This window comes from Acanthopagrus latus, chromosome 5, assembly GCF_904848185.1.
Source record: "Acanthopagrus latus isolate v.2019 chromosome 5, fAcaLat1.1, whole genome shotgun sequence".
Taxonomy (NCBI): domain Eukaryota; kingdom Metazoa; phylum Chordata; class Actinopteri; order Spariformes; family Sparidae; genus Acanthopagrus; species Acanthopagrus latus.
In genome coordinates, this window is record NC_051043.1 from 5,062,736 (window position 1) to 5,080,799 (window position 18,064).

Sequence of the window (18,064 nt, forward strand, 5' to 3'; positions counted from 1 at the left end):
CAAAACGTCACCTGACTTTCCACTGACATGGCTGTGAGTAGATAGTGTCTAATATATCCTCTTTGGGTGAAGTGTTCCTTTAAGGATCTGTTTTGTTTAATGCGTAATGCTCTGCTGCTCAGATGTGTGCTTGCAGAATGTGTCCTTTTATCTCTAATGAATCTCATCTCAAGGGGTTCCAATACTTCACCCCCCTGATTGCACAGTCTTCAATATTTCGAACATTAGCTGTTCAGATTTGCACCGAGCCTCTTCACTAACAGGGATTAATCTCCCGTTAAGCTCTTGTCATGCTTTGAAACACAGAATCTCACATGCCAACCCACTCTGTGGTGTAAGCCTGCACTGTGTGGTTGTATAATGAATAATGGACCACATAAAGGTGTGAATCCTTGTCATTGATGGGTGGCTTAATAAGGGGGCTCAGCGGCTTTTTGTGTGGAAGCTGCTGCTCAGACCTGCTGTCAGTTTTCCTCTCATCACGGACACCTGAGGAAGAGTGAGGAGGAGTTCTGGGTCCAGGGCTGTCTGGGTGCTTGTTTGATTCTCTTTGTAACATACTGAGGTTTCAAAGGCAGCTTCTGTAATTAGTGCAGTGAAGGAGATGCTGATTTTAAAATGAAAGAGCAGGAATAATCTGGGCTCCCACCACTTTCTTATGGGGAAGATGCTGAATCATTAACAAAACACCACGGCTGACTTACCATTGTAGTCTGATCACCTTGGACACTGTATATCAATGACAATAATATATACTTATCGACATTTCTATCTAGATCAGCAGCACAGTTAAAAGGGACAGTGACATTTGTGTTTGGCATGTCAAGCCATTCTATCCATTCATATGCGGGGGGATATTTCTCAGCGTATAAAATTAGATTGGTGTCAGCTGAATATAAACTATGCCTATTTATAAAAACGAGGCTGTTACTGAGACAATGTTCTCGGCATGTCCATAATACAGACTCCAGACTCCGCTGGTAATGTGCGTAAAGCTGTTAAAAAGCCACGTCTCTCGGGGCCCACGGCGATTACGGAGAAAATCGAATTGAGGAGGGGGGAATGTTGGATAGGGTTAAAGCCGGGAAGTAACAGTGGGGTCGAGGCACGCACACACACGGGCGCGCACACACACGCACACACACACACACACACACACACACACAAAATCAGGTTGAGTCTCGGGAACCTTTTAATACCCATCTCCGCCCCCGTTTGAAGCGTCAGAGCACCAGCTCTCCAGGGGCTCTCCAGCACAGAGCCAGTCCGCACGCTCCTCCAAACTTTACGCACGGATGTACTCCAGTGGAAGTCTTTTACTCTGGATTTTGATGTGTTTCAGCTGAGCCGCATTGTTCCAAATATCTTTTCTTCCGACTGGAAGCAGTCCCAGACTGTTAACTGCTTTGAAAACCAAACTTTTCAAAACTTTATTTAACTTTTTTTTTTCTCTCTTTTTTTTTATGTGATTCGCTTCATTCCAGCAGACAGATGCAGTAAATCTAAAATAAAATGAGCGGCGTCTTATTAAAGTGTCTCATCCTGGCGCTCTGTGTCAGCGCGCACAGGCTCTTGGCAGTCCCCCGGGCTGAGGAGGATGATGGATCCGGTGACAGCGCCTCGACTCTGGCCTTTGTGTTCGATGTTACCGGCTCCATGTACGACGATCTGAAACAGGTGATAGAGGGCGCCTCGCGGATCCTGGAGAAGACCCTGAACCGGAGGACCAGACCCATTAAAAACTTTGTCCTGGTCCCCTTCCATGACCCAGGTACACACTTTGTTCTTTCATAAACCCCCATTCACAGGAGGTCCATTTCCTGTGACTGTGGTCGTCCTGAATTCTTGGTGAATTAATGCACATGGGCTGATTAAGATCAGTGATGGAATGTAACAGAGTACATTCACTCAAGTACTGTACCTAAGTTAAATTTCCCTAAGAAGAACTAAACTTCATTTTACTTGGTTATCTCAGTTTGCTGCTACTGTGTAACTTCCAATCTGGCATCTTGAAGATAAATGTTGTTCTTTTTATTTCACTACAATTGTTTGATAGCTTTAGTTACTTGTTATTTTACACATGACAGGCTTCAGCAGAGCCAAAGCAGCACATTTTAAAATGAATTTATTATTTTTGCAGTCAGAAAAAAAGAAAAAAAAGAAACAAACAAATATGGATTCCTATACACGGATAGGTGCTTAATATGGAATCAGATCTAGTGATTTGCCAGGCTGATCATCAGTCAACCTGTGGACTGTATATACTTATATGAATATATTTATGACTGACCTTTACTCAAAAAAGTACCCAAAAGTTATACTTGAGTGAAAGCGAAGATATCCAGTTAAAATAACACTTGGTGAAAGTGAAAGTCACTCATATGAAGGAGTGCTTGAGTGAAAGTATCTGATATCAAGAGTACATTAGTATCAAAAGCACCAGTAAAACTGGAAGATCCATATATTTACATGTATGTATATACTGCAGATTATTGGTCGACTCATCACCTGATCTGATTTTTTAGCATTTTTCTGGTGATCAGAATCACTGATTTATAATTCAATGGTGAAAAGAATTTGAAAATACACTACTTTGGCTCTGATCCAGCATGTATTCTGCAAAGTAACCAGTAACTAAGTTGTTAAATAAGTATAGTGGAGTAAACAGTATGATATTTGCCTTCAAAACACAGTGAAGTGGAAGTATGAAGTAGCAGCAAACGGAAATACTGGTAAGTAAGGTAAAGTACTTTTAACTACAGTACTTGAGTAAATGTACTTAGTTACATTCCATTACTGCTTTTACTTACTAATTAAACCTAACAGACTTTTACTCAAGTAGTTTCAGTATTGGTTACTTTCACTTTTACCAGAGTAATACTTTAGTTTTATATCTTTACTTTTATTAAAGTATAACGTGTTGTTACTCTTAACAATGCCGAATAAGAAAGCAAATATGCCAGAACTGTCAGACTGTCCTGCCGGGTCCATCCAGGTACAGGCACCACGGTAGCCTCCTCTTTGTATAACTATAAAATCAGCATTTCCAGGTTACATTCCCCCCTGGCTTGATAGTTTCCTGGAGCTGTCATGAGAGCTCAGTAAATTGAGTTTTTACTCTTAAGAGATGACAGAAACATCAAACCACAGCTCATCTCAGAAACTGTAGCGCATGTAGCGCAAGTTAAGCGGTGTGGGTCCACTTACATGGAGCGAACTGTTCCAGGACGCCGGACAGGAATATGTAAGGTTTACACTGCGAGGGGTCTGTGGGACAGGTAAGCCCTCTCTAACCCTCCCTGCATCTGTCCTTCTACACGGGAAAGCTTGAAAATAAGAGTGCTCTAATGGGGGAGGGTGTTTGAGCGCTGATGAGAAGCATATGCTGTCTGCTTGTGTGTAATTACCCCAATCACCCCCCTCCTCACCCCTCCCTCTCCTGCATCCAAGCCTCCGGAAAAGCCTCCTAGCCCCCCAGTTTAGCCAGCCAGGGTGGTGGTGGGGTTTGGGGGGGAGGTTGGTGGGCTGCACTAACACCACACATTCTGTCTGTGTTTAATGTGCCCTGCCCTTGGGGGACCTTGTAAACTTCCAAGACTGCAAAGAAGCCGCAGCGGCTGACAAAGAGGCGTGACAGCGCTGTCAGTGTTTTACAGTCGCTCCAGAGGGGGAGACGAGGACTTGAAAGCCTCGACTGTTGGAAAATAGATTGAGGATGAGTTAGAAATATCATCAGCTTGACACACGTCTGCACGCTGTGTATCATTAGCCTGACGATGACATTTGAAAATGGTACTTGACAGTTGGAATGACAAGCACAGACACCCAGAAATCATGAGGCTCCACCCAACCTGATGAGGGTCTTTTCTGCAGTAATTACGATGAAAGGCTTGTGTTTATGGACAACAGTGTTCTAGAGCAAAAAACAGTGTGTTCTCTGTGTATCAGTTAATGTTTACTGTTCCATCGATTGGCCCCAGAAGGCGTCCAAGTACGTGTCAGGCCCTGACAGGCTCTTATCCATCATGTTGCTGCTTGAGAACCAGAGGAAGTCGCCCCGGTAGAAAATGCTGACTGCAGCCGCGGAAAATGATTATTCTGTCGTCGTCTGAACTTTGGCCAGATTGCAAAGATCTGTGTAAAATAAAACCCGAGCATTGTTATTTCTCAGTGCACCAGCCCCTCTCGCGTTGTGTTTCGCGTGTGATTGATATTCATGTCGTGCACAAAAGCTACAGGGCATCACGCTGGTCCTGATAAATTATGCTGTGGCTTAGAAGGAGTTTTGATGCTGCAGATGCTTTTTTTTTTTTCACTGTTTACAGACGCTGAACTGCTGAGAGGGGACAACTAAGCCCTTTGTTCTTAGAGTTATTTTGTTGAGTTTTTGAAGAAAAATCCAGACAAGTTAGACCTCAGCGCTTGTTCAGTTGGGATGAATATTTGTAGGCATACACCACATTTCTGATTAAGCTCGCTTGATTTGATTTAGTTCAATTCAAAAGTCTCTGTGTGGGTTCTTTGAAGATATCCATAATGTACTCTCCCCTCGCAGATATCGGCCCTGTGTCCATCACCACCGACCCCAAGAAGTTCCAACAGGATCTGCAGGAGCTGTTTGTCCAGGTGGGCACCAGAACACATGAAGCTATTATGCTGTCAGACTGGGTCAGACATGTGTTGTTCCACACTTAATCGAGTACTGCTGGGTGGGACTACCATTGCTTAAAGGAAGAGACCTACTAAAACCAAAAGAAAGCGCTGTCATCCACAAAACAGTTCTGGAGCTTTAGAGCAAAACAGCATTGCAGCATTCCCCGAAACAACTGAGGTAGATGGGGACTTGTTTAAAAACGTAAAAATAAACCGAAAGAGTTATAAAAGGGCTCCTCACAGCTGTTCGAGAATAATCTAAGTTTCTGCAAACCTCGAGATCCCAGATTGATTTGAGGAGAAGTTATTTAAACCCTCAATGCATGGCTGAGCTCTTCCACCACCTTCAGACAGGGTACGCGCTAACACTTTTAGCTTAGGTGCAAAAAAAAAAAAAAAAAGGGTGTAAAATGAGTCACGATCCCTTTATGGTATTCCCCTGAAACAATTAATTATTAAAAAAAATAAAAAGTAAGAAATGTATCCTAAAGCATCAATAGTTAGAAATTGGCATGTTATTAGATAATGGAAATATTTTCTTGTTTCTTCTTTCAAGAGTTTGCTTAGTTTTGCCTACAGTTTTAAATGTGGGCCCTCGGTCTTCTCCTGCTCACCTGTTGATCTTAGAGTGTGCAAAATCTGCATTCTGTGAGTTGTTTTCAAATGAGGAATCAAGTTGACAGAAAGTTCAAATTTAGAGTTTTCCAGAAGTCATTGATCATGCGAGATTCTGTCACACAGGGTGGGGGCGACTGTCCTGAGATGAGTATCGGAGCCATCAAGAAAGCCTTGGAGGTTTCTCTGCCTGGATCCTTTATCTACGTCTTCACTGATGCCAGAGCCAAAGACTACCGCCTGAAAAGAGATGTTCTGCAGCTGGTGCAGCTCCGTCAGTCACAGGTACAGAAACAGAAACTGGACAGGGTTGTGAGGACCTCAGGCATCCATACTGAATCAGTCCAAGGTTGGAAATTGAATGATTTCAATGTCAGTGATCGGACGTATGATTGAGATTGCCCCCCGATGGTACAAACAACAGTGCTGCAAGCATTTCGTTAGTTTGGTTTAACCAGTAATGTTTTATTGCTAGGCAAAGAGAAGACTGGTTGAAGGCCATCCAGGCACTTCAAATTATAGTGCTTAAATCCGAGAAAAAAAACGGCAACATGTTTCGACCATTAGTTCTGTTTGGAGCCCTGACAAAGATGTAGTGGTCGAAACATGTTGCCTTTTTAAACGATTAAGCCACGATCATAAACTTTTTTTTTTTTTTTCAGTGTTTCCTTTTTTTGTTTGACACATTTTCTTGTACTTGGGGTGCCTGGATTGCATTCTTGAGACATAGCTGAAGCTTTAAATACCTGATCCACAGAGTTTTGAGTGTCTTTGCATTTATCACATGCTGTAACAAAAGAGATAGAGAGGCATGCTGGGAAAAGATCTACATTCCAATGAAGTTCCCCGATGCTCAGCTGAGCGAGGGAAAATTTCTTCAAAGTTACTCTTTCTCAGCCTTGGCGTGAAGCATGACAATGAGCATTAGCGTCACTTTGGAGCCAAGTGAAAGCGAGTCTGTAGAAAGCAAACAGTGAACGGTAGTAATCCTCTTAACTCTCCTGCCCCCTTCGTTCCCAGGTGGTATTTGTGTTGACCGGGGACTGTGGGGACCGCTCTCAGCCGGGCTACAGGGCTTATGAGGAGATCGCTGCCACCTCGTCTGGACAGATCTTTCACCTGGACAAGCAGCAGGTCAACGAGGTGAGAGTGCTGCAGAGCACATGGCACTGCAATGACCAAAGCCTTGTTAAACCCGTTCATACACACTGAAAGGGAAATGTGTAAGATGTGGCCAGAACTTAAGTTAAAAACATGGAATGATGTGATGTCAAAGACATCTGTGTGCTGTGTTGCAGCGATGTCCACAGAAGTTAGCATGCTAACTAGCTTGCCCTGGTCCGTCCAGTCTTGTAATACCACTTCGTGCCACAAGAGGTGATTGTCCGATAGCCCCCTTAGTTTCAGCTGGGAGATGGGTGAAAGTGGTGAGTTTGCTGCATAGTCTAATAAGCAAACATAATTAACTCACATCAGTCAAGAAAGGAGCTATTTTTACCTCTGCAAAGGAGGTTACATTTTCACCTGTGTCTGTATATTTGGTTGGTTTGTCAGCATGATTGCAGAAAAACCACTGAACGGATTTCCACGAAACTTGGATGGAGGATGGGTCTTGGACTAGAATCGACCCCATTAACTTTTGTTGTGAATCCAGATAAAGGGAGTTTTTTCTTTTACACCACACAATTGGAATTTTTTCTTAAAGGGGCTCTATGGAACAATGTGTTGCAATTTACCTGTATTAATCACTTTTTACTGGCCATATGTCACCAGACAGTAACGTGATGTGAAAAATTAACTTCCCCTTCTCTTGGTTACCTATATAAGGCTGTGGATGATTATGCCTTGTTTAGTGCTGTTGGACTGTGGATTTCTTTGTGAAGGATTCGAGTTGGATTTTCCATGACAGTCCAAAGGATGTGACTTTATTCACCTGGTATTTATGAGTACAATTTGATGCTTAAGCAGTAATGGGTGGTTTGAAATTTATAGTGATACAGGGCTATCGCGTTTGATGTTGGATTAGGTTTGATTGAGGCCATGGCTGAGGTATGCACTCTGCTGAGTGCCATTCTAGTTTAACCTGTTTTCCTCACTAATCAGAAAAATACACACCATTCTTCATCTAAATACTTCATCATTTAATAGCTTTATTAGCGCTTAAAAAAAGCTTAATTCACGCTTGACATTTACAAATTAAAAACCCTGAAAAATGGTTTCAACCACTGCTGATGCCCGACTCTCTCTCCCCTGTCACTTAAAACCTCTCCCGTCTCCACCTGATGTGTCTTGTCATCGTAGTCCAGATTGGAGACACTGTAAATCTCTGCCATACTGCATCGCATGTCCTCAACATGACCTCCCTCGGCCTTAAAGGCTGTGTTCAGTCCCAGCCAGGTTGAGCTGAGCCCCGATGCCTGTGTTGACTCTCCCGGCGACCCGAGGTCACAGTCCAGGAAAACTCAGCCAGTTAATGAGGCCACTGGCTCCACAACGAACAGATGTAATTAGCTAAAGCTAACTACAACCAGAGATAGCTAGCAAAGAGCAGCGGTTGTTGTTTAATCTAGTGATATGCTGCCCCTATAGTTTGGAGCTACGGTACCTTCAAATTCTGGCCACCTACACCTTTAATTCCTTGTTGAGTATACCAATATCAAAAGGGTTATACGTCACCTAATAATGGAGAACAGCAGGGGTGGGAGGGAAACACATCCCATTTGACCCACTGATGTAATAATAGTGATTTCATTTCGAGTAATCAAACGGTTCTAAAGCTGATATTAAACTTCCTGGTCATATGATACGGGTGAGTGACTCTTTAATATCGGAAGCAGCATGTAACAGAGGCCCAGTCTCAGAAGCCAAAGACAGCAGGGCTCACTTCCCAGGCAGACGTAAAAGAAGCCAGAGTTTCCTTTGGAAGAGACACTGGTATCCTGCGTGTCAGCACAGGAGATGGCTGGGCAGCGCTGAGCGGGGGCCAAGTGGTGGCCCACTGAACCTCTGAACTCACATGTGTTTGTGTTTGTGTGTGTGCGCAGGTCTGTTTCCTGTCAAGTCATGCTTGCATGTAGCTAAACATACAATGCCTGTGTGTGGGGCCGCTGGGTTCATTATCACTCTATAATCCTGCCAGCTGTTTCAGAAGTGTCTGAATGTCATTTTGTGTTGCGGCATTAAGCGAACAGGATTCCTAATTCACTCTGGCCCTCGCACCTCCACCCCACATGGCTTTGTGCTAAAGTAGCCTAAAGTACACTGACATGTTCTCGGCGCACTGTTCCAAGCAAATTGCATGTATTTTTCTTGGATCCATGATGAATTAGTGAATGTCAGTGGTTTTTAGACCTGTGTGATTATAGCTCTTGGGTGGCAAGCTTTTACCAAATGAATGCAAATCCTTTAATCCTAAAAAACCTCAGAAGTAGTATAAATCTAACCAAAATATTCCTATCTTAATAGCAGTTTAATAAAGTGCGGCCAAATCAAATATACAGAATCTTTTTTGTGGCGTCCGGGGAAGGGGGGAGTGAAAACAGACCCCTTATTTTACTCTCTAATCCCAGGATATGATCTGTCATGGCCTCCCTCCTTCCAACACAGCTGCCCAGTGAAGCTGGCTCCAAGTCTTCACACAGCAGCTCATTGTCAGCTCTACACATCACACTCTTTACACTCTTTAAATTTGGTCTGGTTATGATCAACGAGAGGATAAGCCAACAAGAGTGTGGACAAGAAAGATCCGCTAATGTGCTGTCAGACTTGGACCGTGATCTGCGCTCCTCATGATAATGATGCCATCCTTACTCATCGGCAGCCTGAAGCACTGATCAAAAATTAGGGCTGTGATTTCTTAGCTTCCAGACAATGTCTGCTGTGATGTGTGCTTGCAGAGGGTTTGAAAGAAGCATGTGCGGTGAAGGATATGGCCAGTTTGTACATCACAGGCTGCACATACACTCAATTCAAGTGCCTTTAAGAGTCATTCTTACCATTGCACTTATGGTTTCCTCATTACGTGGAGGCAGCAGTGAAGTGAGAAGCTGGTAAAACAAAACCCAGGTAACATTTATACTTGTCCTCCTGAGCGCACTGAACAAAGGCGCCATCTATGTAGCAGCTGCTGCTCTCAAATACAGGCCACTTGTGACAGGCACAGCCTCGGCAGGTGTGTCGACTCCCGCTGAGAAGAGGCAGGGGGTCCACCTGGGACTGATTCCCTCTAATAACCTTGATTTGTAGCGGGACATCATCCTGCACATGTCTCAAGGCATGGTGTTTAAACTTGGCTAAGGACTAAACTGACCCCTGCCCACTGTGTGGTCTGGAGTCAAGCTGTTGTGTTTAAAGGAACGCTTCACCCAAAAATGGAAATTAAGTCATTATGTACTCAGCAAAGATGTCTTCTGAAGTTAGCATGCTAACCAGCTAGCCTTAGCCCATCCGGTCCCCTAATACCACTATGATGATGATGACACACGATTCATTTTTACCAGACGTTTTGGAATCGGTCCAGCAGATTGCCTCAGCTGGCAATGGCAACTCCAATCGTCAAATTCACGTCCACTAAAGGTGCTTGAGTCCTACAGGGGGGACGCTCAGAGATTTCAAACCGATTCGAAAAAGACGTTATTTATTCTGTTGCTGCTAAGCTAAATGCATTAGCGTGCACCCAGCTTCTTCAGTTGCTTAGGAACATCTGCAATGCTGCCGTGAAACACAGTTTCACCCAACTTTCTAGCAGCATGTGGGTGGGTAGATGAATTAGTTTCAGTTTTGGGTGAACTGCTCCTTTATTCACTGCCATGGATTTCTTCCGCTGGTAATGTACCTGAACAAGTAAAGGGAATACAGCATCACGCCAGCCTTAGCTAACCCTTCTTCTCCGGCCCATCTGTCATGCTTCTATGAATAGCAGAGGGGGGGTCCTTCCTGTAACAGCCCTCGACTGAGACACGCCGGATGAGGTTTCACAGGACTCAAGATCCTCTGCGTTCCCAGAGGTTGGGGCAGGGAGTGGCTGCACAACCCAGCGTGCTCCTGCAGACCTGCCGCGGCCTGGACAGCGAGTCGTCCCATCTCTGCACTCCACATCCTTTTATCTGAGGTCTGAGGGCAGAGTCGTGCCCACTCATCTCTGCGCTCTTGCACAAGTAATAGACTGTCCTGGGGCAGATGTAGGTCACCTCTTAGCAGTTTCCTGCCCTGCTGGTGATGGCTGCACATGTGGCAGACATTACAGCTGTTTCCAGTTGTAAAACGGGGAGAGGAACCAGCTGCTGTCAGCACCCAGTGGACCTGATAGACAAAAAGCGGAGGCCTGATAATTCAATTATCAAAGGCTCTCCTTGTCTCCGTTTTTCGTTCGTTTTCATAAATGTCTTAAAATGTGTTGCCGTTGGCTCCGTCTCCAAGAGCCCGCTGAAAAAAAAAAATGTTTTCACTTTGTTTCATTGCAGACGCAGCTCAGCCATAATGTCTCTGCGTATGAGGTCAAAAACAAATACTAGACAGCAGTTGCTTGTTAAGCATTTGGAAGACGGAAGATTGTTGGTCTGCTGAGACCACTGAAATGAGACTGCGGAATATCAATGGGCTCTTCTGCTTCTGTGTTCATTTTAGACAAAACAAAAGGAAAACTGTGCTCTCACTGAAAACCATCATCGTGATTATACTTAGAAGGTCAAGCACCTGTCATAACGGAAATTCTATAGTGTTGGATATTCCTGTGGAGAGCCAATGAGGGACATCATTGTCTCAGAGATGATCATTTATGCCATTAAATGCAATCAAACTGTCAACCATTTTGTCAGACTTTAGGTAATCTTCGCTCTGAGCACTGGAATGACTCATTTAAGAAGTGAGCCTCTTGCAGTCCTAATGTGTCACAGTCTGACCTCATCTGGCTTAGTAAGCTTAACCGATTCAACAGAAAAATGAGAATCGGCCAGCTTGTTCTGCCATGTATGATCCTGCTTATTAGTCAAGTTGATTCTGTGGAATACATGGTTTTACTGTATTTCCAGAACAAAGGAACACCCCTACCTCACATCCACTGCTTTCTATTCTGAGGAACATGTCTTATGATTCATGAAAGCTGTAGGAGGGGGACTTCTGCCTGACAGACTTCCACTTTGAGAGACGCTCCTCTGGGAATACATGCTTGGGAGTGCAGAAAACTGCGTGTTATCAGTTTGACAGTCGAAATGCTCCACTTTTCCTTTGTTTAGGCAAAGTCCCTCTGAGGAATAGTTTTGCAATGAAAGAATAGTGCAGAGACAAAGACCAGCCTGAGCCTTTGGGTAGGGAAGAGGCTGGTTGGAACTTTCAGGGAAAGGCCAACATGGTGTCCTTCCTGCTCTTTGTCATCTCTCTAAGTCAGCCTCATCGACTGACGCGTGTGTTGCCTCCGGCGGGACATGTAGCTCTGTTACGGTTCGTGTGATGTTTTTTTTTTTTTTTTTCTCCTCCCGCCAGGTTTTGAAGTGGGTGGAGGAGACGGTCCAGGCCATGAAGGTCCACCTGCTGTCCTCCAACCACGATGGAGGCCAGGAGAACAAGTGGGAAGTGCCCTTTGACCCCAGCCTTCGAGAGGTCACCGTGTCGCTCAGTGGACCAGGACCACAAATTGAGCTCAGCGATCCCTTCGGTAGACACGTTAATGCTGTTTTCTTTCTTGCCACCAAACAAGAGAAGTTGTATTTCACATTTTGAATGATATTTGACCAAAGTTAACATTACTGTGCTCTTTTCCTCAGGCCGTGTAGTTGGTGTAGAGCAGGGCCTTAAAGAGCTGTTGAACATTCCAAACTCTGCTCGTGTCGTCAACCTGAAGTTCCCCAGGCCCGGGGCTTGGACACTGAAGGTACTGCTCCGGTGAACATATATGTTACTACTACTGCTTAATGACAGTGGGCTGGATTAAAACTATTGCCTTCCTTCTAAAGACGAGCTGCAGTGGGCGCCATACTCTGAGGGTCACAGGGGTCAGCAATCTTGACTTCCGAGCCGGCTTTTCCAGTGTACCTGTTTCGGAGTTCAACCACACCAGAGAGAGGCCAATAAAAGGTGCTGGACATGGCTCCTTTAACCTCCTGAGTCGTATTTGACGAGGAGAACAAGTGTTTTACGATGAAAACATGACGATATTTCTTTGTCTCTCAGGACTTCCAGCTCATGTTTTGCTGAAATGCACGGGCCTGAAGCCACCCGGGCAGCTGAGCCACGTGGAGCTCATGTCCGGCTCGGGTCGCTCCCTACGCACCATCCCCGTCCCCATGCCCTCTGACCTCGGCCAGCAAGGACTGTGGAGTCTCCCGGAGTTCCGCACCCCCTCCCAGAGCTTCTTCATCAAGGTGACAGGCAAAGACGAGGAGGGCTACCGCTTCCAGAGGCTGTCCAGTGTCTCCTACACCAACATCGTTCCAGGCGAGACAACCCCCTTCCACCAGAGCCACTCTGCAGTGTCTCTCACACCTCATTAATCTCTCTGGTGACCTTTAACTTTTGTTTCCTCCCTTGTGTAGATCCCCCAGTTGTGAGCACGCCTGATGTGGTGAAGGGCTTCTACATGCAGCCAGCTGTGATTGGCTGCTCAGTGGAGAGCGACATTCCCTACAGGCTAAGATTTACCAGAAATGGGATCACACTGGGAGAAGAGAGGTCCTTTCAGTGAGTCTGTCCTCTGTTTTTTTCAGCATTCTGTTACATTTAGTCGCCTTCCTCAGATGCTGCAACTTCATGTACTCATTAACTGCAGTGAAAAACACTAATTAGGTCACTCACTACTCCTACCGCGTCTGTAAAGCATTAGACTCTTGACTTTTATTGGCTCATCCGTCAGGAAACGGGTATACAAAGTCAATTTTGTGAACATTACATATTCGATTGTGTCATCTAGAAAAATTAACAAAGGGCCTATTCTTTCCCCGTGTTGATGCTCTGCTTTGAATTACGTTCATGAAGTGAAGCTGACTCGGGATGAAAACTATTCCCAGTGCGTGTGTGTGCCAGAGGTACTAATTGAATGTGATCCTAGAATAGGATCTCAGTGCTGCTGTCACACTCAAGCCAACGGACCGAGCGTGTCTTTCTAACAGGAACTCTGCCATTGCATCATGGGAGATTGCACACGCATCAGCTGAGGATGAAGGCCTGTACGAGTGCATAGCACAGAGCAGCGCCGGACAGGGACGTGCCTTAACGGAGCTGACTGTTAGAGGTATGTCACCACACACACACACACACACATAATACAAACACACACCTCCTCAGATGTTTTGCCTGCATACATCACAGTCACAGCGAGACTTTGAAATAAGTTCCAGACATTTTTTTTTTTTATCTTTGATTCGAGGGCTAAAACATCAACATGATGCAAAGCCTGCCAGCAGAAACATTTTCTGCACTGTTTATTCACCGCTGATAGCAGCAGTTTGATGTTTCCACTAAAACAGAGCCTCCTCCAGTCCTGAGGCGGGCAGTGAACGTGACTTCCTCTGTGGGAAGCGTGGCGGTGCTCTCCTGCCAGGTTGAAGGCTCTATGCGGCATAACTTGACCTGGAGCCGAGCGGGTCGTACTATCCGGGCCCGCGCCGGGAGGGTCAAGGTACTCTCCGACTCATCCCTGCAGATCAGTGGGGTGCGGACTCAGGACGCTGGGGCGTACCACTGTGTGGCCACGAACACTCACGGAGACAGCAGAATCACCGTGTGGCTTCTCGTCCCAGGTACGGTAGCATGATACGCTGCAGGTCATATGCTTAAACACTTAACACAGCGGGGCCTCATGGCTCCCCTCAGGCCCTCGTCATCTGTTTTCCATCACTGGCTCGGCCTCCTCGCAGTCAGATCGAGCCACTCCCTCGTCAGAAAGTGTTTTTCATCCGACAGAACTGATGCATGTTGCTCCTTTTGTGGGCATTTGCTCATATATTTATAACGAATTTCAAAAGCAGCCAAATAAATGATTAACATTTCGTCATTATGATCCCCTAGTCATGAAGTCAGACATTGATTGCTAGTAATTGCATTGTAGCCGACATCATCAGGAGTTTACTGTTGTTAAACTTGCGATTTGGAAGTCATAAATGACATCATGTAGCGATGACAGGGCCCTGAGTCATTGTCAGCACTTTGCCTCTGTTTGAATTGTAGAGGCTCCTTCTGTGGTAGTTCACCCCCAGAGCCAGGCTTTCTCCCGGGGGGACGAGATCCGCCTCGTCTGCTCTGCGTCCGGCTCCCCCCCTCCCCAGCTCTTCTGGAGCCATGGAAACATGTTCCTCACTAATCGGCCGAGGTAAGGGAACTCTCAGCCCACTCAACACCTCCGGCACAGAGGTCTCAGAAAGCCATTACATTCCACTTTGACTACATGCACGATTGCCACATCTTGTTTGTATCACAGCATAATTTTACATCTCCTGATATGAAATCTCGTTTCCAAACCACAGCTACTTTAAATGTCGGTGTAAAATACATATTCAAAGAAATATTTCTCTCATGATACCCGAGAATGGCGAAGCGGAAGGTTCAGAGATGAATTGCTGCCCTGCATCTGCACATGTAATCTGAAAAGGTTCAACAAACAGGATTTCTGTCGATTGCGTGATACAGGTTGAGTCTAAATCAATATGGAGTTCTGAACATAAGAGGGGCCCTCCCAGAGGATGCTGGGAACTACACATGCTTGGCAACCAATGAAGTTGGGACTGCCTCTCAGTCTGTGTCGCTGACCTTTGCAGGTAAGTTAAGAATAGCTGCAGATGTGAGGTTCATTACTGACATACATAGACCTACATCTGTAATTACATTCTTCTTCTCTCACTGTAGCATTTTTGATAAGATGCTTAAACCATAGCAATATCATATTTAATTATCTAAAGGCAAATTGTACATCCAAAACCACTGAACTATTAAGCTGCTGCTGATAGTCTCAGATTGATATAGATGTTAAATAACTTGGTTTGGTCAGTAACCCATGTCACTCCACCCTTGCTCGTGCAGTAACAGAGAAAAGAAATCCATGCCCACTTTATCAAATCAGGTCAGAGAACTCCATTCCATCACTCCTGCTGACAGCTTATACGACCAGAAAGGTCAAGTGATAAAACATGTGAGGAAAAGAAAGAGGCGAAGAGAGCTGTGTCAAAAAAAACCAAAGCTGTCACACAAGTGTGGTGACGTAGGGAGGAGGGAGGGGACAGCTAACTGTAAAATGAACACGATGTTATCTAAACGCTTAGGACAGAAAATTACTTCTCTTGGAATTCCTTTCATATCCATGCAAAATTGGTTTTGTAATTAAAAGACAGAATCATCCTGAATTGAATCTAACCGAATTGGAAATTGAATCAAACAGGGCTCTGAGAGGCAGAATTGAATCAAATCAAGTCAGTTTAGCCCAAAATCACACAGCTCCACTGTCTATTCTCCAGGAGCATTTGTTGTGAATCTGTGAGCGATCGCTACTCAGTGTAAGCTCTATACCGGCTCCGAGCAGAGCACAAGCGAGTGAGGCCACGTGTTGCCCCGTCTCACACAGCAGAAACATCCCTCTGCTTGTTTTGTGAGAGCTCGTAGTCGTAGGCCTCAAGTTTCTGTCATGGCATGTCAGTTGGTGGTTGACAGAGACCTCAGCACTAATAGACTGTGGCAGCCTCTTCCTGGGGCATGCTAGTTTTATACACACTTGTCTCTGAATGTCATTTTTAACAACATTGATCTGTCAAGGCAGCGAGAGAGCCTTGTGAGATGGATCAGCTCATCCTTTCAGCTCCGCTTTCTGCCTGCTCCCAGAGCATCTTTCCCAGCTCTGTTGGCTCAGAATGTGTGTAAAATCTAAGCTTAGGGTTTTATGTTTACCGCAGGTTTATTGCGCAGCCTTTGCTGGTTTAAGCCAACCTTACTTTTCTGGTATCTCCAGATATAGTGGCCTACATGCAGATCTAGTGAATGATTGCTGTAAAATGAAAAATCTTTCTTTTCATTCCCTCAGAGGTGCCTAAAATAACAGTGACACAGCAGGTCATACTTGTGTCTGTTGGCGGTGACGCGACACTGGAGTGTCAAGCCACAGGCTCCCCACCTCCTCTTGTCCACTGGTTCAAAGGTAAGTTAAAGGCTAAATTCACCCCAAAAAGGAAAATGTAATCATTATCTACCTTACCCTATGAGGATGGAAAGTTGGGTGAGGTTTCATAGTCTGCAAAACATTGCTGGAGCATTTTCCTGAGCAACTGAAGTAGGTGGGGACTTGTGTTAAAAAGAAAAGAAACATAGAATGGTTCCATACAGCTCATCCAAAGTACACCATGACTCTGGAATCCCTGAAATTATAATTTGATTTTGAAATAAATTATTTGTAACCTCAACGTGCAGTAGAGCGAGTGAAATCACTCAAGACGGAGTCAGGTGGGTTTTTTGTCCGCGGTTGTATTTTAAAACTTTAAAACTACTGAAAAATTAATCCATTCTGCTAGTTTGATAAGTGCAATTGCCAGGGCCAAGATCCCAAATTGACATGAAAAGACAATATTAACATCCTTTTTAAAAAGGAAATCTTCACTGTAGCTACTAGACTAAACACATTTGAAGTTTGATTCAAAGATTCAAAGTGTTTATTGTCATATGCACAGTGAGAAAACATGTTTCTCTGTACAATCAAATTTTTCCTTTGCTGTCCACAGAATGCCAACAATGTAAAAAAGAAATATATACGACCAAAATATGCGGCAAACGGCAATAGTAATAAAAATAAAACAGTGCAAATGTGAGAGTAGCATGGCTCCAGGATGCAAAAAGTGTCTTTTCACATGTAAGGTGCCAGTTTGATGGACTACAAAACTGCACCTGACTCTTCATCGACACGGTGGTGAATAGATAGTGACTGAACTGTCCCATTTTTTTCCAGGCGAGCTTGAGGTGGGCTCCGCTCCTTTCGTTGAGCAGGATGTAAACCGCGGGACGCTTCACATCCGGGGGGTTCAGGAGGTGGACGCCGGTCAGTACACCTGTGTGGCCAGCAGCCCTGTTGGAACCTCTGCCGGCACTGTCAGTCTGGAGGTTGGAGGTGAGCCCACACTCCAGTTTTCCACGTGAAGCTTATTTTTCTCACAAAATATACACAAAGGAAAATCCACCCCTCTCCTCACAGCGGGCCCATTGTTCTCTGAGGCACCGGTCGACATGACAGCCAACGTTGGGGAGAATATCACCCTCCACTGCGTTGCCCGGGGTTCCCCGCAGCCGACAGTGACCTGGCACAGACAGGACGGCAGACAGATTCTTACGAGGACAGACAGCCACAGTCGAACAATGCAGCTGGAAAATGGACATCTTCTAATCCAGAGTGAGTTCTCCAGAAAAACACCATCTCAGCAACAAAGAGCTTCGGTCTGCAGTGCAGCTTGATACAGCCTCGCGGTTGCCTTGCACTCAATGGCATGGCCGAAAACTTTCTGAGTGATTATTAATAGAAGAGGTGCAGCCTTTCATATTAAAGTCAGCTAATGTTTTCTTTAGAAAGGTTGGCAACAGGATCTCATCACCTTCTATTAAGTAACACAATGACTGTCACAGCATTATGTATCCATCATGCTAAAAGCACTTCTTCTGCTCTGTCAACGACTTAACTTGACTTTAGTGCTAATAATCATCCCACTGGTGGTGGTATTCCTTTGTCTGTCTATTTCTCCTTCCTTTAGAGACTATATTCAGAGCAGGAGATTTTAAATTGTGTACTCTGGAGGCCTTTTTATTTACAATATGACTAATCTTGCCCACTGAAGGTGAT

The 18,064-nt window shown here is 45.0% G+C and overlaps 1 protein-coding gene across 1 annotated transcript in view; it reads left to right on the plus strand.

The window, feature by feature from the left end:
* The first annotated feature begins 1,445 nt into the window (after positions 1–1,445).
* Positions 1,446–18,064, plus strand: part of hmcn2 (hemicentin 2) — a 59,698-nt gene continuing 43,079 nt past the window's right edge. Inside the window, exons 1-16 of the mRNA XM_037098615.1 lie at positions 1,446–1,771; positions 4,556–4,626; positions 5,395–5,553; positions 6,289–6,411; positions 11,749–11,920; positions 12,030–12,136; positions 12,219–12,339; positions 12,436–12,699; positions 12,798–12,942; positions 13,371–13,492; positions 13,728–14,000; positions 14,428–14,569; positions 14,887–15,014; positions 16,268–16,381; positions 17,183–17,341; positions 17,426–17,620. Of these exons, the coding sequence (XP_036954510.1) occupies positions 1,513–1,771; positions 4,556–4,626; positions 5,395–5,553; positions 6,289–6,411; positions 11,749–11,920; positions 12,030–12,136; positions 12,219–12,339; positions 12,436–12,699; positions 12,798–12,942; positions 13,371–13,492; positions 13,728–14,000; positions 14,428–14,569; positions 14,887–15,014; positions 16,268–16,381; positions 17,183–17,341; positions 17,426–17,620 (2,554 nt within the window). The 5' untranslated portion in view covers positions 1,446–1,512. The remainder of the gene's footprint in view (positions 1,772–4,555; positions 4,627–5,394; positions 5,554–6,288; positions 6,412–11,748; positions 11,921–12,029; positions 12,137–12,218; positions 12,340–12,435; positions 12,700–12,797; positions 12,943–13,370; positions 13,493–13,727; positions 14,001–14,427; positions 14,570–14,886; positions 15,015–16,267; positions 16,382–17,182; positions 17,342–17,425; positions 17,621–18,064) is intronic.